Below are 25,041 nucleotides of genomic sequence, written 5' to 3'. Positions count from 1 at the left end.
GGGGAAGCCTGCACAGCCTTTACACACTTGCATAGGAAACTTGGCTGTTTTCCCTCAGTGGTCCCTTTGTTATGGGACTGCAGAGTTGGCTGTCCAGAGCAAGCAGGACTTTGGACAGATAGAAAAGCTGGGACACAGCAATCAGCTTATCAGAGGAAACAAGAAAGTTGATAATGGCCTATAGAAGGCCTGCATAACCGCATCTCCTAACCTCTCTTCCTTGCTCTCTCTGCTCTAGCCTGAGGAGGATCCTGCCTCAGTGCCTTTGCACATGCTATGTCTTCTGCCTAGTATATTCTTTCCCCAGTTATCTGCATAGTTTAGTCCCTCATCTCTTTCAGGCCACTGTCACCTGACTATGGACTTCCTCTGATCACCCTGTTTTAAACATCACTCCCCTGCAGTCCCACTCAGCTTAATTTTTTTTCCTTATAGTACTTAAACTACATGACATTGTTTATTAGTTCATTGTCTGTTTCCTTCTCCTATAATAGAATATAAGCTCCATGAGAACAGGGTCTTTGGCTGCTTCATTCCTGTGATAACATGTCATGGAGCATTATAGAAGGAATTAGAAGGTATGTTTTCAAAGAAGGGGCTTTTAGCCTAGAAAGTGCTTTTCCCTAAAAAATTTTTTAAAGAGGAATTTTTTTCAGCCTGTCATTTACTTGTATTCAATTTCAAGACCACTTTGGGTGGGGACAGAGTGCAGTTGGTGATAGTATTTTACTAGAAGGTTGTGGGGTGGGGGCCATTTGTGATCGTATTACTTTTTGATCTTTTACTATTTTTTTGTTTTGTTTTGTTTTTTTCTATTTCTAACTTGCTATTTTGATAAATTCAAAATCTACAGAAAAGTTACTGGAATAATGAACATCCACATACCTTTCCCTTAGATTCACCATTTGTTGATATTTTGCCACATTCGCTTTCTCTCTCTGGGTATGCATATTATTACAGTTCTCACTGAACTATTTATGTTGCAGGTATGACCCTTCACCTCTAAATAGCTAAAAAGGAGATACAATTACCATATTCAGAAACGTAACATTAATACAATAGACCTATCTCATAGACATCTTTTATAACAAAAATATACATGTAACAACAGGAAGGAAATCTCAATCTAGGAAACAGTCCAGGATCACATTGCATTTAGTTATCAAGCCTCTTTAATCTTTCTCAGTTTTTCTTTGTCTTTCATGACATTAACATTTTTTGAAAAACACAGGCCATTTATTTTGTAAAATGTCCCTCAGTGTGGGCTTATTTTATATTTCCTCATGATTAGAGTTAGGTTATGCATTTTTAGCAGAAATATTTCGTAAATGACATCCTATCCTCCTAAGTTCATCACCTCAGCAGGTGGTGATGTCAGGTGGTCATGTTAGAAATGACATTAGATTTGCTCACTTGGTTTAGATGGTGTCCAACAGATTTCTTCATTGTGAAGGTACCTTTTTCCCTGTGTAACTCAGAAGTGCTCTGTTGAGAGATACTACACAACTATGTAACTATCCTATTCCCCAGCACACTTTCACCTAATGGTTTTAGGATCTCTGGAGATTCTTGCCTTAATCCATTATAACAATGGTGATTGCAAAATGATGATTTTCTAACACTTTCATTCCTTATGTATTTATACGTTGGCATTCTATTGTAAAGAAGAGCTTTCTCTTTACCCATTTGTTTATTTCCTTGTTATAAATAGGGGTGCTTGGATTCTTTTCTGTAAAATCAGTGGGTTATGATCCATTACCATCATTCACTTTGATGCTCATATGGTCAGGTTGGCCTATCTGACTGCACCGATCCCTAGCAGCTGGGGAGAGAAATATGTAGTCCCAGGAGTAAGAAATATGTTTAGTACATCCACAGTGCTTCTGAGAGTTTAATCGCGTAGGAATCACCTGGGGCCCCAGCTGCTGTGTTCCTAACAAGCTCCCTGGCAATGCTGGTGCTGATGGTCTGGGGACTGCAGTTGAAGTAGCAAAGGTGTAGGAGTCTGTAGGCTGATCTGAAAGACTTAAAGCATGTCTCACTTTCCACGTGTTAGGATGAACACTTTGCCTCATTAACATAGAAGACACTGATTTTTTGAAGTGTGTATGAGCTCTGTGGGGGGGTGGGCGGGGTGGGGGAAGAGCCACACCCCAGCTACTTGATGCTTAGAAATCCTGGTAAGAGGAATCCTGTATTCCCCTCATTCATGCCTGCATTTCTCTAGAAATCCTGACTTCTGAGGGAGCTGACTTCAACTCCTGATACCTGGGACGGGGAAATAGTGACAGCCTCAGTGGAGGATGTGTCACTACCAGCATTCTCCATGAGTCAAGACTGAACTTTATTGGTACGAAGGGAAGTTAGGCAATTGGAGCTCTCCTCATTAGAAAAAAAATAAATAAATAAGTATTCTGTATTTTTTTCTCTGCGGGAATAATGAGCTTCCTGTCATTGGCTTTTGGTCATATAATTTTATTTTTCCCTTTTAAAGCCATTTCTAGACAGATTGTTGTTGCCACTCTGGCCATCTGCAGTTTGCGACCACTACATTCATAAAAATTCCAAATGTACGTGATATTTTGTATTGCTTAGTAATCTTGTTTAATCTGTTTACATTTTTATCAGTAATCCTTTTTTTTTCCCCTGACATAATGTCATTTACCCATCTGTCATCTGAGTTTTACATTCCCCCTTCGTTTTATTAAGCATGGATGGGATCTACCATTAAAAGCATCCCTCTGTGGAAGTCTTAGAGGACGCATCAGAAATCAGAGGGCACCTAATATTATGGACTGTTTGTGACTCCCCAAATTCATATGTTGATATCCTACCGCCTAATAGGATGGTATCAGGAGGTGGACCTTAGGGAGGTCATTAGGATTAAGGGAAGTCGTGAGGGTGGGGTCCTCGTGAAATGGATTAGTGCCCTTAGAATTCACAGAGACCTTGCTTCCTCTGCACTGCCCTTGGCCATGTGAGGATACAACGGTAGTCTGCTGTCTGCAACTTGGAGGCAGACAGGTTCTCTCACGAGAACACAACTGTGCTGGCACCCTGATCTCCAATTTACGGCCTCCAGAACTGTGAAAAATACATGTCTGTTGTTTATAAGCCTCCCAGTGTGTGGTATTTTGTTATAGCAGCTTGAACAGACTAAGACGCTTGTTGATACAAAATTATATAGTCATCCTTGGTTAGCATCTACTAATAAGGACTGGGGAATGAATGAGTGTGGAATCAGTGTGCACGTACCAACTTACTTAAAATCTGTAAAATTCCAAAATGAATGTTCTGTTTTGGTGTGTTGTTTGTTTTGATCTCTACTATTTGTATCTTTTGCTATTTCTGGCGTTTAGATAGATACCACGTTTCCCCAAAAATAAGACCTAGCCGGACCATCAGCTCTAATGCATCTTTTGGACCAAAAATCAATATAAGGTAAGACCAGGTATAATATAATGTAATACTGGGTCTTATATTAATTTTTGCATTAGAGCTGATGGTCCGGCTAGGTCTTACTTTTGGGGAAACACGTTAGTATTAGACTTGGGTAAAGCTTGGGTGATTTCTGACTTATGCAAGATTCACAACTACATATGTCCCAGTACTGTCTCTTAGCTGCTCCTTCTTTCCAGAAGTTGGCTGGCCCCAACTTCCCTGCTGAGGGATGCGAGGCACTCTTCCACTCTTTGCAAAGGAATCTGCCTGCTGCTAGAGCCCCCTGCTCTACCAGAAAGTGCTGTAGCTCTTGGGATCCGTTTCTTGGTTCCAGCACATGCTTACATGCTCATGGAACTATGTGGAGTTAGCAGGGATTTTATTCCCCTTCTCTAAGTAACGTGTTACAGAGGGTGTTTATATAGCCACGCTATGAAAACATTACCTCTAAAAAGCTCACCTGGAAATCTCCTAGTTAGATACATAAACAAGTAGATACATTTTATATTTTCTTTGTTAGAGGATGCCACCTGAAGATTTCTAACATCAAACAGCATAATTGGCTTAGCTTGGTAAGAGGTGATTGTGCAATGGAGGTTCCATAGTTGCTGTAGAAGCATGGGGCTGGCAGGACCTATGGTCTTACACGACACTATTAGGATATTCAGGAGCTTGGCCATGGGTGTGGACCCAAGTCCCTATGGAAAAGAGAAAGGCTGTTTCAGCACGTTGAGTGCTAGACACCTGGTACCAAGTAGATCACACCTGCTTTCTGTTATTTGGTCTCTCCTGTAATCACTTTTTTTTTAAAAAGTTACTGAAAATCAGAAATGTTTCAGATTCCGACCCAGATCTCTCTGTATCTTCATAACGTCTCAAAACCGTGTGTGAATTCTGGTGATAGTAGTGAATAGGCGAGCAAGTTTCACTTATTCTCGCATTCCAATGTAGAAGAATATCTCATTCTGACATTGACAAATTCTCAGACAGGTGAGCGTCTTCACAGAAGCAACTTAGGAGGGCTGTGTCAGCATCCTTCACAGCGCCCCAAACAGTGTTTAACATGGGAGTACTAGGAAGCGTTGGTTAAATAAATGATCCAAAGCAAACAGGAATGGCAACTGGTGCATTTTATTTTCATTTCCCATCTTACCAGCTTTTTCAAAACATCATTTTGATTCCAACAAACTTGGATCCCTCATTATATTCTAGGGCTGTGTTTGAAGAGTGCTCGAATGTCAGTCCCTGGCTGTTTATGCGCGCACATATGCGTGGACTGACTTGCTGTATCCAAACACAGAAGTGCCTACTTCGTTGACGTGATCAACTAGGGGAATTGGTTGTTAGGTTGAAGAATACTCTGGAAGGTATGTGCACCTTTAATTTTACCCAAAACATTTTGAGATGATTTCTTAGACATGACAGCATGCTGCGTTAATTTTACTCATTGTATTGCTAAGAGGGTATTATAAATTCAGCCAGCATTTATTATCGAGCATCTGCTGGGTTCACCTGTGCTGGGACCTCCCTGTCTCTGCCTTGAGGTTGTTTGCTCTCTGACCTGATAGACTGCAGAAACACGAAACATCAATACTACACTAGTTAAATAACAGGTGCATGGACCTCCAGCAGAAAGGCGAGACTCAGATGAGGTGGAAAGGCTGGAGGAAGGAACCATTTGGGAAGACGTGGAATCGCGGTTGGCCTTAATGGATGGTGAGAAGGAGACGGAGCATTCCATTTAGTGGGGAGCAGCATAAGCAAAGGCTAGAGGTTGGGGTTCACATGGTATTTGCCGAACGGGGAGAAGCCTGGTCCATTTGTGGAGTAGAGGTTCTGTGTTGGAAAGAATGGAGAGAAGGAGGCAAAGCTTGTGTGGTGCCAGACGCATTCTCCTACTGCACACCCCAGTGGCCTGGAGGCTGGTCAGGCAGCAGCACAGGCAGGGGCCTGCAGCCGGGGTGCTGGGTTCCACTCCTGCCTGCATTCTCCCTGAGCTGTGTGGGCCTGGGTGTCAGGCAAACTCTCTACGCCACGGTTTCCTCATCTGTAAAGTGAGGACAATGATTTTATTTACATCACAGGGTTGCTGTAAGGGTAAAAGAAATAATCACATGAAGTGCTTAGCACGGTGCTGGGTCCTTGGGAGAACTCACTACACCATTAGTTGTTCGGCAAGGGGGAGGGAAAAGTAGTGGCAGCTTTGCTGTAGGAAGCTGACATTGATATGCAACATAGCTTTTCCTTTGTTGAAAGCATCATGGGTGGAAGCTTGAAGAGGCGTTGTGGAGTGGCCTTTTGCCTGGATGGAGTTGAAGATGGGAAATGAGAGGTGTCACCACTGTCTCCAGCCTCTACAGGAAGGGATGGGAAAGGGTACAAGGTGATGTGTTGAGCTAAGCCATTCTGGTTTCACTCCATCTCCATTTCACAGATTTTAGGAATAATCATTCTTGGTCACAGTGATTGGCAGTGTCCCCTAATAACAGAGAACGCTTATGCTGGTCAGTTAGAGGAAGTGAATTATTGGGCCAGAAGTAACTGGAAGTTTGTTTGCTTGCCTTTCTGTTGCTTGGTTAATACTTTATATTGTGTACCCAGAAGTGGCTGTGCTGACCAGGATGAAACAGAGAATTTAATCTGAATAAATCAAAATGGAAAATAACTCTGAATATCCCTACAATAATTGTGGTGCCTGACTTAGGTAACTCATTCATGCTAATTCTGTTTGCTGTGTTTACACTTTGGGTGGATAAGAAAATGGAAGGCAGCACTCTCTGTATAAAAGCAGGAATTCTTTTCATACCATTCCTTGAAGCTTTCTTTTTTTGACTGTAAGATTTTTTAGCTGAAAGTATGGTAAGTTTGATTTATCTAATCAGAAGTTTGAATTTTTACTAAGCTTGTCTTTGTAAAGATATGAATAAGTTGTACTTCAGCCCTGTCTTCATGGTGGAAATTGTATGAAAATTTTTACCACACGAGCATTCCACTACATGAAGAAACAGCATCTTCAAAGGATAACGTTACAAAACACATTTTTGTTTATCACAGTACATTTTACTTTGCTAAGTTCTACTTGCCTATATTTTGATTCTGAATATTATAGATGTTTCCGTATATGCTATAGAGTGTTCTTATGTGCAGTTTAAGTAGTTTCAAGGGTTAAGGCTTATAAATGCTAATAGTTCTGGTATAGTGCTCCAAATATAATGCCATGCGTTTACCGACACCAACAGTTCTTCATTAGTCTTGATGATATCTGTGTCTTATAAAACAGAAAAGAGACAATCAGTTAAAAGTGAGTGTGCTGTAAGAAGAAATACCTCTCTGTAGTTCTTAGTCCATGCAGTCTTTAAAATATACTATGCATATGTGTATACATACATAATGTATGTATACACATATGCATGTATGTATGTATCAAGTAATCTCTGATTATTCAGCTATATGTAACACAAATTAGTTCAGTACCTGGTGATGTCAGTATTAATCTATATCAGATTCCTTTGAACTGATCAAAAAGAATATCTGGAATTAAGTGCGTCCGAAATTGCATTTATTCCCCTCTCCTACAACACGCAGTTCTGGTGCTGCTGCTCCATTCTCTGCCTGTGTCGTCATATGGTCATCTTCTCTCTGTGCCTCTGTGTCTTCACACGGCATTCTCCCTGTCTGTCTGTCTCCTGCTCTCATAAGGACACTAGTCCTATTGGGTTAGGAGCCCAGCTGCTATGGTATGACCTCATTGTACCTTGATTATACCTTCAAAGTCCCTATTTCCGAATAAGGTCATATTCACAGGTACCAGGGGTTAGGACTTCAACATCATGTCTTTTAGGGGAGGACACAATTCAACTCATAACAGGCATTTAGAATAAATCTATGCTATCTTTAACACTTAATACTTAACGTGTGTTAAGTGTGTGTGTTTAATGTGGCGTGTTGAAATAATGACATTAATAAACAAAGTATAGAAGTATGAAACATTGTTGACTATGGGTATTATAAATGTTAACTTAAAAGCAAAGTTCTATTTATTCAGTTTTATTAATGACTAGTATATTATTGGATACTTCTAAAGTGAATTAACGTACACGACATAAAGCCTTCATACAGATATTCATGCCTATGTTTATAAGTTCAGTTTCTAATTACAGAAATTCTTTCCTTTCCCAGTATAAATGAATACTCCACTTAAAACTTCAGACTTCATTGGTAAAATAGGGTTAAAGAATAAATTGTTCAGGAAATACTGTAAAGGAAATGGTAATCTACAAATTTGTAACCATCAAGTTCCAGTGAACTTCTGTGTCAGTATAGGTGATAAGCACCATGCTAAAGTTTTTAGGAAGTGTGGTGTCATTGTAAGCTGTTGAAATCAAGAACAACAATTCTTGACAAAACTCATCTTTTAAAAGCATAAGTGAATACATGTAATTACTTTTCTTCCTTGGATTTTTCTGCAGTTTTCTTAATTTAGTAAATTAAAATGCTGGTATTTAAATGCTCAAATATCAAAGCCTCCCCTTTTGTAATTCAACAATATAGGTAGTGAATGGACTTCAGTCTTGAGGACTTGTTTGAAAAGTACTTTGAGACTGTTTTACCCTGTTCACAGATTCTTCTTGATTTGCATATAACAGTCATCCAAAAAGCTAGAAGGGGAGAATATCATCAGTACCCGTCAGCTGCATGAATTCCTTTGTTTAGCATCAGAGAATTAGAAGCATCCTTTTTTCTCCTTAGGCTGTCCGGCCAAATCTAGTTCCCACGGCTGCAGTATCCTTATTTCAAACATGACCTTCCTTATTGCAGCTGCTGTCCTTCAGAGGAGATGGGATGGTGAATTCTCACCACCCTGTCATTCAGGCCTCTTCTCAGACCAGGCTGCAAGCTGGCCACAGGGAAGCTGGAGTGGACATATACACACCGTCCAGCATGACTTGCCCAGGTCAGGCCAGCTGGCAGCGCTATCTCCACATACGTAAGCAGGTACTTTACTCTGTGAAACCCTGTGTTTTCTTAGATCAGCATTCTAGAATCCCAGATAGAATGGGAAAATAGCTTCTCTTTAAGTGCCACTAGGACTGTTTGGTATCTTGAAGTCAGAGGAGACTAAATCTGCAAACAGAAGAGAATGTTTTTGTTTAATATTCCTTTTCTCTTGTTGGTAGACTTTCTTCATTGTCACATAGGAGAAAGATCAGATTATGGCAAACCCCTCCCCCCAGTCCCTGATACCACCATTCTATTTTCTGTCTCTGTGAATTCAACTACTCGACGTACCTCATATAAGTGGAATCATGTAATAGCTGTCCTTTTGTGACTAGCTTATCCATCATTTTTTTAATTGAAGGAAATGTGCTTTTCAGAAGTAGGAAGAGTCCAGCTTTGTTCCTGACTGATTCACCCCTTGACTGGGTCCAGGGTAAGCTGATCAACTCTTTTCAATGTCCTCAACTCTAAAATGGCACATCTTTCTCTGAAGAGTACAGGATAACATCATGATATTAGTAAATTAAAACTCAAAAGCAAGATCTTAAAATTTACAGTGGAATAATAGTCACAAAAAATATTAACATTGCAGTTCAGGTATTGGCTTCCAGTAGTTTGGTATAAGAGAACACAATTAATACTCAGAAAATTACTTTGTGGGCATTAGAGTCCGAGCCAAAGATGAAGGATGACGATTCAGGCCTCTGACCCACTCCTGGTAGGACCAGGCACACTTCTCTGGTAATTAGTTCAGAGTTTGCCAACTTCAGTGTCTCCCTGTCCAAGACGGTGTTGCCTACACACTGCCCACATCTTGGCCTCTGCACGTCCCTTTTGTGTGCTTCTTGCTCATCATTCTTTTCCTATTTACACAAAGTTATTGCAGACAGGACGCAATGTAATTGATTAGGTTTTAGTTTACTAAATATAGTCACATTTCAGTCCTGAATCCCTAAGACTGTAGCCAGGTCACTTAGTAAGAGTTTTGAGTGTTCACACAACTCTTTAGACGTCTGTGTATGTGCTATTTCTTTATTTCATCTTGAGATGAGTAATTTAAGCCATGATTTTCATATTTTACTCATTTACCACTTAGAGAGAAATGTTATTTTAAAATTCTTGTAGGGGGAGGAAGGGCACCTGGCAGGAAAGTTAGGTGACTAACTGTTGCCTCCATGTACGTCCTAAAAGCAAACAAATGGTACTCAGGCATTTATTCTAAGTATTTGTCATCAGGCCTTAAGTTATGTCCTAATTTTTCATTGTTTTGTCCAAATAGCAGGAGAGGGTATAGACAGGAAATTCTTAAAATTAATTCAGCAAGCATTTGCTTGTTTACTATGTACTAAGTGCATTATTTGTATTGTTTCATATAATTCTCTTAAAAACTCCTGAGATATGTACTTTTATTATATCCATTTAAGTGGTGAGAAAACTGAGACACAGAATAGTTCTTTGCCTATGACACAGCCAGTAAGAGATTGTGCCAGGATTTGAAAGTGAGCAGTCTTGACTGCAGAGTCAGATTTCATTTATTTGCTTGTTCATTCATTCACTCAACAAATATTTAATAACAACCGATTATGTTTTAGACGTGTTTCAAGGGATATAGCAGTAATGCTAAAAGCCTTGCCCTCACGGAGTTTGTGCTCTGTTAACCACTTTTCTATGAAGCCATCTTGTATTCTCGTCATCCTCTAAGATGCTTTGATACTGGTGCGTTTTTCAGCTTCTCATTAAGAAGCTACCAAAGGAAGGTTTGATAACTGGTGGGAGCTTTTCCAGTACACTAGGATAACCTCTTTCAGCCGACATAGTTGAAGAAACCGTTGAAGACAAATATTGTTTCTTTCTTCCTAAACTATCAAGGACAAGTTATCACAGCTTCTGAGACTGTTGTACAGCTGATCACCCTGAAAGTTAAGAATTAAGAATGTCTATCTTACATAATAGCTAATTTCCCCTGCTTTAATTTAGGCCAGTTTTCTCTTAGCTTTTCTGCAAACCTACACAAAAATCAACCAGTATCTTGGTCATTAAGTCTTTGAATAGTTGAAGACAACACTCATATGCCTTTTGTTTTCAAGAGTAGTTTTTTTGTTGTTGTGTTTGATGCAAGACAGAATTGTGATGTACAAGAGAGAATGTCGTCTTTGGTGGTTTGCCATCCTCTTTCAGATAGTCTTTCTTTCCTCCTGCTGGCTCTCCAGCCTCCCTCCCAGCCAGCAAAGTGTTGCAGTTAATACCCTGGCAAAGTGTTAATTCATAACTAAAGCCTCCTGTCCTTCCCTGGTCTTTCTTCTATCCTATGGACTAAGAAGTCTACTAATCCTGGCCAGCTGGGAACCAATATTGCTCAAGAGATAGCTCACAGGACTAAATGATGACCCTGCCTGGAGAATTTGCATTTTAATGGAAAACATTTCTGCTACTTCTTCATTTGAGGGGAGTGAATAGAGATTGAACACACCACTTCTGCAGTGTTGAACTAACCCCAATTATTAAGCATTTTGGGGGAACTAGTTTTCTTTGTATAATTTTGAATTGCCCCATCTTGATTTTTAAAATGGGGTGTGATACATATTGAATGCAGAGGAAGAAGTACTTTCTGACCATTGCGTGCCTTCTTTTCTTCTGTGTCCTAGCTCCACTGCCATGCCTGGTGTGTCTTATTCATTCCACAGACATTGCTTGGATACATCTTTGTATCAGGACCTCTACTGGGTGGTACAGGATTACTAGGTAGTATTCAACTGCTTCAAATTACTACTTATACCTTATGTGTTTTACAGTTCTTTACAGTTTACAATTTATAAAACAATAGCCTCGTCTCATTTAATCTTTTATGTGCTCATTCTAACAACACATAAGTAAATATAGAGAATCTTCCCTGTAGACCAGTGATTAAGAAAATAATCTCAATTTTCATAGGAAGAAAATGAAGCCAAAGGAAGTTAAGCGACTTGCTCTGACTGAAAACTAGGTTCTCTTGACCCTGAGTTTAGTGTCCTTTCTTCTACACTATCGCTACCTGTAAAATCAGGACTTTTTCAATTCATGTGCCTAATCTCCTCTGGTATTTGAATGTTTATGTTACTAAGTTTCAGTAATGCATTTGCCCCAATTAAATTTCATATCTTCTTTTTGGTAGGGCTTTTTTTTCCTCCTAACGCCTCTACAATCACTCCTAATTTAGAAATCATCTATATTCAGATTTAACGGAATACGTAGTCTTAGTTTCTGCATTTAAGTTATTTGTTCATTTATGATCCTCAGAGATTTAATCTGACCTCCCAGAATAACAGCTGTGGTTCTGTAATGTTTTAAAATATCATAGCCCTGATGACTGGAGTAAGTCTAGTTCTTCCTTAAAGTCTGTACCTAGTTTTTCAGTTACAGTTTTTGTTCTGAGCAAGTAAAAATGGAACTTGCTCCAGCCAACTGTTGACATCACAGTAAGGAAAATGCAGCTAGTTTTTCTGCTTCTCAAAGGAAAAGAAAAAATTGTCAGTCTGTTTCTTTAGCATAATGTATTTAAAGCATTTTAAAATATTTAACTGGTTGCAGTCTTTCACAGAGTAATCTTGTCCTTATGCCTAAAGCTATTTATCTGTACTCACTTTTAGTATATTGACTTAATTTTTTTTCTGGCTTTCTCATTTATTTTTCATCATCATAGCTTTTGGTCTTTTGCCTTGCTGCCTTGTAACTGGCAGTCTTAAACATGTAGGACTAATTTCTAGACCACCCATGGTACTCCATCTTTCCAATTGGAATTTTTGTCATTTGATCATGTTCCATTTAACACTTTATTAATAAATTTGGTGTATGGCTCCATAATTATTTCTTGTGGCTAAGTCTCTACTCCCTGGTGTGATTTTAATTAGTTGTCCTAGAGGGCAGGGATTATGCCTTAACACATCTTTTGTAAAGATCCCTCCAAGAAGAAACCAATGAAAGAATGCACAGGATGTGTCTTAGAGTGTGTGCAATTATTGAGCTTTTCAGTCAATATTTATTTAAATGCTTACCGTTTGCCATCCGCTCTGCTAGGGGTGCACAGCCAAGTGATGCATCCGCAGGACTTACATGCTAGTAGAGGTTCCGGCAAGTAAACCAGGTAACCCAACACAATGCTATGAGGGCCTTGAGAGAATTAGTACAAGTTGTTATGTGTGTGGTGTATGTATATTGAGGAAACTTATGCAGCTTTGGGGTGTCCAGGAAGGTGGCCTTTGAAAGCAGTCGATACTGAAACAATAAATAAGAGTTGGCCAGATTTAGCAAGGGGGAGGAGAGGTGAGAGATTCGGGACAAGGTGCTCATTTGAAAGAAGACCCATCTCTCTAGCCAGAGGATAAAAAGTTTCATTAGGGCTGCAGCATGGAGTTCAAGGGAGAGGCTATAGAAGTGACAGGGACCTGGGACAGGCTTAAGTGTTTGGCTTTATCCTAAGAACAAGAGTTTTTTTAAGTGAGGGAGCAGCGTGATCACATTTGTAGTTAGAAAGAGTCCTCAGGCTGTGCTGTGGAGAATGGTTTGGCAGTGAGAGCTGTAGGGAGACTCTGCTGAAGAGTTCATTGAAGTAATGGAGGGTAGAGATGATAGTAATCTGAACCAGGGCAGGTTAAGTGGAAGGATTCAAGAGACATTTAGTAGAGAGAGTCCTTGGGAATTATTGATTGCAGAGGAGGGGTGCATTAAGAGAAAAAGAGACATGGTCCAGGGTGATTGGAAGTCCTTCAGTTCTCTGTTTCCCTCCCATTCCTCCATCATTGATTTTAGGCAGTCATAGATTTTGAGCTATAATATCCATGGCCTTAAAATAAATACATCTGGGCCCAGTAGGACACTTGAACTTTTAATATGTTCTAAAATCTCTGTAAGAAGACTTTTAGATTACAGAGGGTAGTTTCATGTTAGAGATATTCCATGTTAAAAGATTAAATAGCATACTTAGATATATAATTTTCAATAATGAAAAAGTCATCTTATTTAATTTTTCAGGGCAATGTAAAGATACCACCTTATTTTAAGTGTTATGCCATCAAACAACAGTTCATTGAAAATATATTTATTAAACAAGGAAGGAATGTGAACTTTTCAGTATAGAATTACCCATCCATTGCCCAGCCTTAACTGAAATAAAAATCTAGACATAAAATGTAAAGTAATGAAAACATTTGTTAGGTACACAGGTAGCTCCAAATAGTTTTGAGGGTTATCAAGAGCCATTTGTGGTTCCCTGGACAAATCTCGGTCAATAATCAAGTGAAATAAGTCATTGCTTTGGGATTATGCTTCTTTGATAGGAAATTACCAGTGGCCACTTCACTATTAACTACCACCTAGGCGATTATTTCCCTCCTTTTCTTCCTCCATTTGTCTCTCCCTTTGTTCCTTTGTTTTCTTTACGTTAATTGTTTGTATACAGAGCTCCCTTAAATTCTTGGATTTGCTTCTGTTGAGAGGCATAAATAATATTGAATTGGCACCTTTGTTTTGGTCTTGGCTTTACCATAATCAGCTTTGTAATTATGAATTTGCCACTTCTAGGGATCTTGGTTTCTACATCTGTAAAATGAGAAAGCTGAAGTAGATTAGTGATAAGGGGACTCCCAGCTATGATTCTTTTATCTGTCTTTTCTTTTTCCTGGTCTTGTATATCAAGTTGCTTCCAGGCCTTTGTTTACTTGAGGGTCTCACTGGTACTTGAGATTTGTTATCAGAGCCTCCCCCTCATATGAGGCTGCTATGGTTTGTTCCAGGCCCCACAGTCAGAACCAAGGGACTAATGGGTGAGTTACTGGAAAGCAGTCCCAGGGGAGGAGAGGCAACACAGGAGCTGAATGAAAGTCTCATGTTTGATTGCTTAGAATTTAAACCTAGGTCAGATAACTTCCCCCTTTGTAACATCTCTCTTGCGTTTTATTATTATTTTTAACCAGACAGGGGTTTCAGTTTTTTATTTGTTTGTTTTGTGTTTCTTTTTTGTGTTTGTGCATTTTTTTTTCTTGCAATGGGAAAGGTGGGGTGGTTGCTGAAATGGGGAAAGGAGAAACCGCTGAACATTTTTTACAAACCATGCTGCCTCTAGAGACACAAAGTACAGATTTCCTTACAAAGGTTGTAATTCTCTCCGCCATCCCCAAGTCCACCATTAGCACTTTTGATTATGGCCGCCCACCTCCACCTTTCTCTTCAGGTACTGCTCTATAGCATATTCATGATTTCCCTACCTCCATTGCTAATATAAGTCCTTCTAATATCCATCCTCAAACTCATTTCCTCAGGGAATGCTAATTAACCCCACTTACAATGTTGATCACCAATCACAGATAAGCCCCCTGGACTTAAGTATTAATCTTTAAGAATATATTTATAATAAGGTCACATACAAAATAGGAAAATACCAAGTCATACTGTATATGTTGTATATATGTATATGTAGTATATACAGTAGTATCTTCCATTCCATATTTTAAATACACTAGAAATAGGGTGACTTTTCACATATTCATCCGTTTAGTCTCCAAGATGAAAGATCTGAAGAAATCCTTCTGTTATAAAGTCATTTATAACACATCATTGACTTGTTTTCTGTGCTCAGTGTGACTGCTGTGACTTAATTGAAATTGACCCAAGTTGGAAATTGGGATGAGTACTTTTGCCTTAAAAATGTGGTCATGGAAAGCTGTGTCAGAAAATGTATCGCTCCTGCTATATTAAAAATGGTCATTTTAAATGTTTTGTCCACTCTATGTAAGTTTAATTATAAATTGGATATTTTAAAAAGCTGTCCTGGTCTCCTTTTTGGTGTATTTTAAATTTGAGCTGGATTGGTGAACACCAGTACAGCTGCTGGACTGGTGGTCATTGGGTTCATTGATTTGCCACTAGAGCCGTCTTCACAATCTATCACTCTGGTAACAAGGAAGACCAGGTGATTCCGGTCAACTGGAGTTAAAGCAGGTTACAGTTGCATTAATTCCCGCCCCCCACTCAGGAGCCATCACTGCTCTCACTTCTATAAAAGCAAAGATGATGTAATTGCAACACCTTTTTCTCTTTCTAATACTACACAAGATTGAAAGCTGCTCTTTCCTGATTCCCTTTAGGATGTTAGTTTTAACTTTTGCTTTACCAGTGAAGACCACACTGATTTGCCTGCAACCATAGGATTACTGGATTACGTTTTTTAAGACGCAAAGAACCAGGTTTAATTTATGTTTAGCAAAATAGTGGCTGTAGTAGAAATTTGTAAATTTGTGGAATGCAGAAGAGGATTGAATGACTTTGAGGAATCCTTTTAATACATGATTTGAAGACACTTTTTGCAAAGCATAGTCTTTTGTAGATCTCAAAGTCCATTGGGTTTTTGTTTTGACTCTTGCAAAGTCATAAATATTTACCTTTCCTCTAAAACCCCCCCCACCCTCACTGCAGTCCTGCTTGCTTACAGTTGTCAACAATCATGCTCTCTGGACCCACCCCACAGTAATAAGTTTGTTAGTGATTTTTAAATAAGGTGCAAATCAAGGGCCGCGCCCAACACAGGTGGGATTGGTTTGGGGAAGACGCAGCCCAGTAGACAATTTCTTACGGTGACTCATTCTCAACACTGACCATTGTTTTTAAATCTGCCAGGGAACATATCCCAGACATTGTTACGATGAAAACAACCGGGAGGGGTTGCTGGTGGAGAGAAGAACCGAGATAAAATTTGGCTAAAGCTACGTGTCGCACTGGAGCTGCGGCTGCAGGGCGGGAGGGGTGGCCGCGGCACCTGCGAGGAGCGCGGGCTGGCGGGCGTGGCCTGCGGGCGTGGCGCCGGGGGCGTGGCCGGCCAGCGGCGCCGGCGGTTGAAAGGGGGTGGAGTTGCCCTTGGAGGCGGCACCGGCCCTGGGCCCTGAGGCCCGCCGCGCCCTATCGGGCCATAGCCTAGTGGCCCCGCGGAGCCGGCGCGCTCCCGCCTGCAGGGGGAGGGCGGTCGGGGCGCCGGGACCGGCCAGGCCGCGGCGGGCGCTGTTTCTCTTTCACTTTCCTTCCCTGTGAGGCCGGCGCGCTGGCGGGCGAGGAGCAGCGGCGGCCGCCGGGTAGGTACCGGGCGGGCTTGAGAGCGGCCGGGGGGCCGGGACCCCAGCCGCCCCCGCGCTCCCCGCCCAACTTTGCGCCGGGAGCCGGAGCGGCATCTCCAGGCACCTGCCGAGGTCGGCCGGGTCTGGAACCGGGAGAGTCCTTCGGAGGCGCGGGTGGGCGGCCGGACTTTGGGGTCTTCGGGGCGCGGCCTCCTCTCGGGGACGGAGAAGGCGGCGGGCTGCGGGCACCCGGCCACGGGAGAGGCGGAGCGTCCGGCCCGGCCTGAACGGCGCGTCCGCGGGGCCCGGGCACCTGCGGGGCGGGCGGGGCGGACTTGTGCTTGGACCGCCCAGGGCGGTATCGCGGGGTCCCGCCGCCGCAGGACGCGGAAAAGTTCCCTGCCGCCCCTGGCCGGGCACTGCACACACTTGCTTCCTTTCTGTCTTGGTGACAGGGCTCTGTGGTTTACGACCGTAATACCCACCCCAGGTCGGGGACCGTGCGTTTCTTCTTTTAGAGAACTTTCGCTTACTTGAGGCTTCCTGGCAAACCTGTGGGAAAGGCAGGGCCGTTAATCCCGGTGTGTAAGGGAGGAGGCCGAGACCCGGGCACGGATACTAAATGCTTTGCTGAAGGTCAAACAGGGCTAAGGACCAGAGCCCAGACCCCCTGTCTGTGAATTATGCTCTCTTTCTGTTGTTACACCAGCCACACGATTTCCCCAGCGGACAGGATGATAAACACGCAGAACGTATTACGTGCACATTCTCAATGGTGATGTGTGAATGGAATGATTCCTTCATTTAGACTTACCTATGAGTGGATAGCTAAGATAGAAAAGTTTCTGTTTTTCAGAATGAGCTTAGGATATCAATCCGTTTTTCATGTCATGTTTTGTAAGAGGACACGTTTATTACATGAAACGTTTAAAACTTTTTTTAAAGTAACTTTATGTACAAGCCAACTACCTATGCTAAACTTTTCTGGAAAAAAGTTAACAGTTTTTACTGTGTGCTAGCTCTATGTATATTGTCTGATTTAATCCTCACCACTTTAGGAGGCTGACCCTCTTTTCATTTTACAATTAAAAGAACAAAAAAAGGATAAGTTACATTGCCCAGGTTATACATTTACTAAATTTATCAAAATCTATCAAAGATTTTTGCGGTCTAATAGAGATAAAAACTATGTAACTATAAATCAAAATATGTTTTTAAAAAGTGTAACAGGAATAAGGGTTAAAAACCGTGGAAAGATTACTGTGAGGATAGCACTAGAGAAGGGGTGGGTAGTATCTAGACAGAAGAGAGGAAGAGCTTGTTGAATCCTGGGCATAGAGCCTGCAGAGCGGACTGTGGGAGAGAGTGAGTGATGCTTTCAGTTTTCCTGAATGTTGAAGGGTATGTTAAGGTCAGCCTGAGGAGAGTCTTATGCGTAGATGACAAGCTAAGAAATTTAAACATTAAGATGAGACACTGACATTCTTTGTCATTCTTTCTTTGACATTCTTTCCTAACCTGGCAGCAGAATATAAGATGGACTGAAGGTGGAGATGTAATATACTGGTAGGGTGGCTGCGGATGGAGTGGAAAAGGACATCAACTTGATTTGACTACTGACTGGATGTGGGGTACAAGATGGAAATAGGGAACATTTTAATAGGCACGATAATTACCTCAATTTTGAATCCTTTAACTTGTATTCACAGGAACTCCTAATAGAGCAGCCAAGCAGATAGTTAAAATGTATTACTGAAGGAGTAGAGATACCAAAACTGGGGTTAATAGCCTTGGATATCATTTGTGCAGAGGTGATAGTTGAGGCTCCAGGATTGGATGAGTTTGTCATTGTTCTGAATTAAATTGTAGCAGGTTTCAAATTAATGTTACAGTGAGGGAAATGTTCTATTCACTTGTTCATCCAGTTTGGAACATGTAACACTTGCTGCTAATATAATGATACTAATACAGTGTGAAGAATTTGACACCTTTTTCTCGTCTTTTACGTTATTGCGGAAACAGATATGGGAAAGCAGAACCACCAAAAGGAGTGATGACCAGCGATCTCATGATAGATCTGGATGATAGTTCTCATGCCTCAGGATATCCAGTTGGGAACTCTTCATTCCAGCTCCTGGGATCAGACTTTCATCCACTTAAAACCCTTCTTTGCCTGAACTACTAAAGCCAGTCCTAGCTAACTACGAATGGCTACCCAAAGGAAACACTTGGTGAAAGATTTCAATCCTTACATCACCTGCTATATCTGTAAAGGGTACCTGATCAAGCCAACTACAGTGACGGAATGCCTCCATACCTGTAAGTTATCTTTATGTCATGTACCCATCACACTTGCTTGGGTCACACTTGCTGTTTTAAAACTACCACATTTTGTTTTTATCTAGATTTTAACTTTTAAAACGATGAGTATTCTAAGAATTTCTTTAAATATGTTTTCAGGATTGAATTTGTCATTGGGATACAAGTGGCATGAAGTTATTCTTGTATTTAAATTGTAATAGTTGATTTATCAGATTTTAAAACGTACTAAAAATCATAAGCATATTATTGGTTATAGTTTTTCAAAAAGTAAACTATTTTTTATTTTAAAAATTGTACTGAAGGAATTAATCTACTCGGGTTTTATTAGAATATGCATACTTTCAATTGGGTTTTTTTTAACCACTTTATTGAGGTATGGTTGACATACAAAAAGCTGTACATATTTGTGCTCGCTTCGGCAGCACATATACCAAAAAGCTGTGCATATTTAATGTATACAACTTGATGAGTTTAGAGATATGTGTACACCCTTGAAACCTTCACCACATCTGTGCCATATACCTACTTATCACCTCCAAAAGTTTCCTCCCATGCTCTTATTTATTATTATTTTTGCGATGAGAACACAACATTAAATATATCCTGTTAGAAAATTTTAAATATATAACACAGTATTGTTAACTATAGGCATTATGCTGTACAGTAGCTCTCTAGGACTTACTCATCTTGTATACGCGAACTTTATAACCTTTGACTAATAAGCAGCAGCCTCAGCTTCACCTGGGAACCTGTCAGGCCCCACCCCAAAATTACTGAATCAGAAATTCTGGGAGTGGGCCCAGTGGTCCTGTTGAACAAGCTCTCCAGGTAATTCTGAAGTACTCTCAAGTTTGAGAACTGTTTTAATATGATCATATCTGTGGAACTCCTAACAAGTTTCTTTTTCTTACCTGTCCTGTCAGTAGAGGAAGAGAAACTTTTATAGCCACTTGTGCCAGGATTTCACATACTTTTTGTTTTTCTGCTATTATGAATTTATTTTTCTATTTTAATGAAACTAATTCCAGTAAGTTCTAACTTAATATCTATTATGTGTACAAAAGTACATACTTCATTCATATATATATATATATATATTACTTCATATATATATATATATATATATATATATTTGCTTTTATTTTTACTTTTACAGTAACTTTGAAGCAGTTTGAAGTGGATGAGTGGATGTGGGGAGAGAAAGAGGGTATGGAGATTATCTTCATTTTGTGGGAGTAGAAACTAAGAGTGAAATACCTTGCCAAGTCCCACAGCTAATGAGTAGTAGATCTGTATTTAACTCCAAAGCCTGTGTTCTTTCTAAGATAAAATGGTACCTTTTTAAAAAAAAAAAAATCCTGTTTTTCAGCTCTGCTGAACTACTTATTTTAAATAGGGTGCAAAACAGAATCAATACCCATTAGGGCTTATAATAAGGCAATACATGGAAATGGTTAGCATGGCAAATTTTATGTTATATGTATTTTACAATAATAATAATAATAATAATAATAATAATAATAATAAATGGAATCACCTAGGAAGCTGTTTAAACATATACATGCACTCAGAACTCAACCTGTGAAGGTGTGGCGCAGTTTGGGCAGGTGTATTTTGGAAAACCTCTCCAGGTGATGCTGGTATATACTCCTTTGGGGTATTATTGACCCATGCCATTCAATTGGCAATTAACTATGGGCAACTAATATACTTTTGCCCTGTAGTGAACCAGATAGTAAAATCTTTGCTCTTACGAAGTTTTAGGGGAAACTAATAATAAATACGTATATGTGCCATATTAGTGATAAATGCTATGAAGAGGAACAAAGAAGGCCGGTAGACAGGAGAGATGGGGTTGTTTTATATAGAGTGTCATGAGCAACCTCTTTGATGTGATGGCATTGAACAGAAACCTGAAGGGATTGAGCTCTGTGAATATGTGGAAAGAGCATTCTAGGCAAAGGGAAAATGAAGTGTAAGGTCTTGAGGTGGGAATGCCCTTGGCAGGTTCAAGGAAGAGCAAATCAGTTCGAAGGCTATTCCTGCAGGTCAGCTGAAAGATGATGGGGACTTTGTCTTATACTTCCATGTTTCCCACTGTACCAAGCATGGTACCTGGACGTGGTCCGTAGACTGTTTTGCTGCTTCTAACATTTGTACATTGTTGTTATATTTGAATGTGTCCAACAATAACTGCCAGTTGTTTGGGAGATGTGAAGAAAGCACAAATTCTCTTTCTACCTGTATAATGCAGATTTTGTATCTCTTCTTCTGAAAGAAAAATTTTATTTGGAACGCAATGAAGTCCCAACTTAAGTGTCACTTTTTAGGAGGGAAAACAAAAGATTCTACAAGTATAAGCAATCAGTGTATAAGCAAGGGTTATGTTTATTTTTGCAACAGCATTTTAAGATCTAAAGGGGTAAATGACCGTCTGCATAAGTCATTCTGGCCTGAAAAACCCCTTGGCAGTCATCGGGCCCCTTTACTGAGAGAGAATGAACATGGCAGAAGTGTGATTAAAAGACCGTGTAAAATCATAAATGTGGCCTTTTATCATCAACCGAGAACACAGAACAGAGTAAAAGATGAAGGAGTCAGCTACTCAACGCAGTGTCTGAGGAGACCCAAGGATTACGTAGTGCTGATCTTGATGCACTTTCCAGTCCATGGATTTCCACGTGGTTTTTTGTTATTGTTGTTTGTAGTTATATTAGGGCTTATAATAAGGCAAAAACTATCCCACTTGCAAAATATCCCCTAATTTTTGTTGATAAAATAAATAGTACTACAAAGCAGAGTTCCTTAGTCATTGGCTGGTGTTTGATGTTACTTGGTTTTCTTATATATGAGGTATGATCAAACAATACAGTGAATGTTTAAATTTTAAAAAGTTATTACAGTAAAAGACACATTGCCATCAATCCCCCTCAAAATACTCCCCCTCGCTTCAAACACACTTATCCCATTGTTCTTACCACTTTCTGAAGCAGTTTTGGAAGTCCTCTTTCATGAGTGTCTTTAGTCATGCTGTCGTGGCTGCCTCAGTGTCCTGCATCGTTGTGACTTTGGGGAAGAGCCAGCAGTCTCATGGTGCCAGATCCTGTGAATAAGGTGGATGAGGACACACTGTAATGTTTTTGACAGAAATTGCCATACCAGAAGTGATGTGTGACATGGAGCCTTTCCCGTTGTGATTACAAAATACAGTAAATGCTACTGCTGAGTGCCATCCAACAGAAAGGCAGAGATCTTCAAGACAGAAAGTGATATGTTGAATCTTAGTAACAGTGTGTGATAAGTTTCACCTTGTTTGGTGCAGTCAGTCAGATGTGAGCTATGGTTGAGAGAAGGTGTGTTTAAAAGTGTGCTGTAAGTCATGGATCATGAAAAATGCATTAACATGAAATGGACAAATGATTTGATCTTCCATCACGACAGCGCTCATGTCACACATCACTTCTGGTACAACAATTTCTGTCAAATAAACACATTATGGTGTGTCCTCATCTACCTTATTCACCGGATCTGGCACCGTGCGACTTCTGACTCTTCCCCAAAGTCAAAATGACCATGAAAGAGAAACGTTTTGAATCGATTCAGGACATCGAGGCAGCCACGACAGTGCAACTAAAGACACGAAAGAGAACTTCCAGAACTGCTTCAGAAAGTGGCAAAAATGATGCAGTAAGTTCGAAGCAAAAGCGAGTATTTTAAGGCGAATTAATGGCAATGTTTCTTTTACTGTAATATTTTTTTAAAATTGAAACACTGTATTTTTTAATCACACCTCATATAATGTGGGACTGATATAGTGGTATTGTGGTTTGGTATCAGTATAAAATAGAAAAGTAAGATGGCCAAATGGGACAGGAGGAAAGTAAGAAGCGTTAAGTGACATTGTGGTAACCTGCATTATTTTCAATTTTGACTTAGTCATATAGAAAGAATATCTTATGAAGATAACTTTGTACAAAGACTATACAGTTTTATGATTATACAATAAATACGAGTAAATAATGGTTCTTATTATAAAAACTAATAATAAATATAAAGATTTTGGTCTTGTTCAAATTTGAAATATGTAAATAGAGCTTTATTATTGGTGAGCAAAACCAGGCATGGAATCTGCCCTTCTGGACTTGCTGGTCAAGTGAGGAAAGAGTAATCAAATTAAGCAATTTTATCCAAAATAAAATTGGATGCTGATAATTGTGATGAAAATAATGAAACAGAATGATATAATAGGTATGTGTCAGGATATTGTAGCAGAATGGAATGCAAGAGAAGAAACTAAAGTGTTTTCTGAAATTCCTAAAGCCATAGGCCCTAGGCCTTACTAGGTAGGGATGTTAGTTTTGGGGCCTGGCTGCAGCAGAGGTGCATTGGGGTGGGAAGTAGGGATCATGAGTGGCTCTCCCTGCTTTGATATGAATAATATGTGAAGTACCTTTACTCTTCTTTCAAAATACTCTGCAAACACAATTCGGCTCTTTCTCCTCAAATCAGATAGGTGGTTGCTGTCCCATTCTCCCATTGAGAAGGTCTAGAACTAACACTGCCTAGCTTCCCTGTAGATGTAGAAAGAAGGACCAAAAGCACCCACTGGGTGGCTGAGTGCAGCAGCCTGTGATGTTCTCAGTACTCCAGCTGGGTAGAAGGAGGAGGAGGAGGCAGGCCCCCTGGAAGGCAGGGGGAGGCAGAGATGGCCGGGCAGACTGTGTCCTAGTCTCCTGGCGAAGAGTTGAGGGGAAAAGGCTTATAAAAGGGAAGGCTTGGCCTTCCCTTCAGTAGCCCAAGGACAGTTGATGAAAAGATACAATTTTAAAATAAGGTAAAAATTTACAACAAATGAGTTTTTAGCGTTAAATGATCACTTAATGCTGGAGGAGTGAAATCTACATGAATATGGTTACAGGCCAAATCGATAATTTTAACAACCCAACAAACCTAAGGAAATAAACATGTTCACACAAATAATTATTGAATTATTTAAAATAATTAGATGTTGGGCACTTTGCTAGCCACTGGGGTAGAGTGGTAAATAACAAAGTAAATTTGGAACTTAAATTCTTTCAAGAAAAACTTCTCATAAGCCAAGAAATTTCTACATGTGTATTTGGATCTATCTTTTTCTTTTCTGTATGAGCTCATCTACTCTGAGACATTAGCTATCTGTACTGATATCTCCCAAATCTTTATTTCTGGCATATCCCTTTCCTCTAAGCTTCAGAATCCTACTGGATGTCCACTTGGAACTCATCATACCTTAAAATGAATGAATGGAATTCCAGTACTCAGTTGTCCAAACAAGAAATGTGCTGTACACTTCACTCTCTTTACCCTCACTAACAAAACAGGGACAAGGTCCTGTCTGCTTTCTCTCTTTAATATCTCTTCAGTCTGTCCGTTAATTCCCATCCGCCTATGACTGTTCTTATTCAGGCCCTCATTCTCACCGAAGTCACTACAGCCCACTCCTAACCTATGTCATAGTGGTGGTCTTTTAAACAGCTTGCTGTCTTCATCACTCTTCAGCTGACCCAAAATTTCCTAAAAATACCCTATTTCCCTCAGGAGAAATTAAAGCTGCTTAGGTGTGACTGACTTCTGTGCCACCACCCAACACACATACACGCGCGCACACGCAAATACTTGGTTCAGCAGCTTGTTCTGCTTGGAATGCACTTCTCCTGTATGCCTGGCTAGCAATTACCCATCCTTCAAAACTCATCTCCTCCAAGATACGCCACCCATCTGTTACTACAGATAGATTTGAATTAAGTGTATCCTTAGTACAGATACTAAGGTACCTGAGGGCTCAATAAAAGCTTAAATGAATAAATAAAGTAGCCAATCAGTTGATTGTTTTGTGTGTTTTTCCTTTCAAATATTCAAATGCAGTGATATGTAGATTGAAAGGTATGTAGGCAGTGTTGGTTAGGAATTAGGAATTTTGACAAACTGTCTTCCAAAATATAAGTGCGAGTCTTGTTGGGTCTTAAGTAGGGAGACGCTGGAATGGGGACTAGAGATTGATGGCTCTAGATTAAGGGATGCTCTATCTCTTGTGCCAGGGTCCTGAGAAACTTTCTGAGGTTGCTTACAGTGTATTTGCTGGTGGTTAAAATGAAAACTTTTCATTTAAACTAAGAACAAAGGAGCTTTGGTCCAGCAATTAAACTGTGAAGAATACAGTGCA

General features: G+C 40.1%; 1 protein-coding gene across 3 annotated transcripts in view; it reads left to right on the top strand.

Annotated features, from left to right (window-relative positions):
* PCGF5 (polycomb group ring finger 5) overlaps positions 1-25,041 on the top strand; it is a 102,655-nt gene that overhangs the window by 29,934 nt on the left and 47,680 nt on the right. The window contains exons 1-2 of one of the 3 annotated variants that reach the window (XM_019739174.2): positions 16,167-16,535; positions 18,540-18,836. In XM_019739174.2, the coding sequence (XP_019594733.1) occupies positions 18,725-18,836 (112 nt within the window). In that variant the 5' untranslated portion in view covers positions 16,167-16,535; positions 18,540-18,724. Of the gene's footprint in view, positions 1-16,166; positions 16,536-18,539; positions 18,837-25,041 lie in introns of those variants that run through there. The other 2 variants (XM_019739164.2, XM_074339397.1) reach the window with 2 other exon arrangements.

This window comes from Rhinolophus sinicus, linkage group LG07 (genome assembly GCF_036562045.2).
Source record: "Rhinolophus sinicus isolate RSC01 linkage group LG07, ASM3656204v1, whole genome shotgun sequence".
NCBI classification, from domain to species: Eukaryota; Metazoa; Chordata; class Mammalia; order Chiroptera; family Rhinolophidae; genus Rhinolophus; species Rhinolophus sinicus.
Note: the sequence above shows the minus strand (reverse complement) of the source record. Positions and strands in the feature narration are given on the sequence as shown.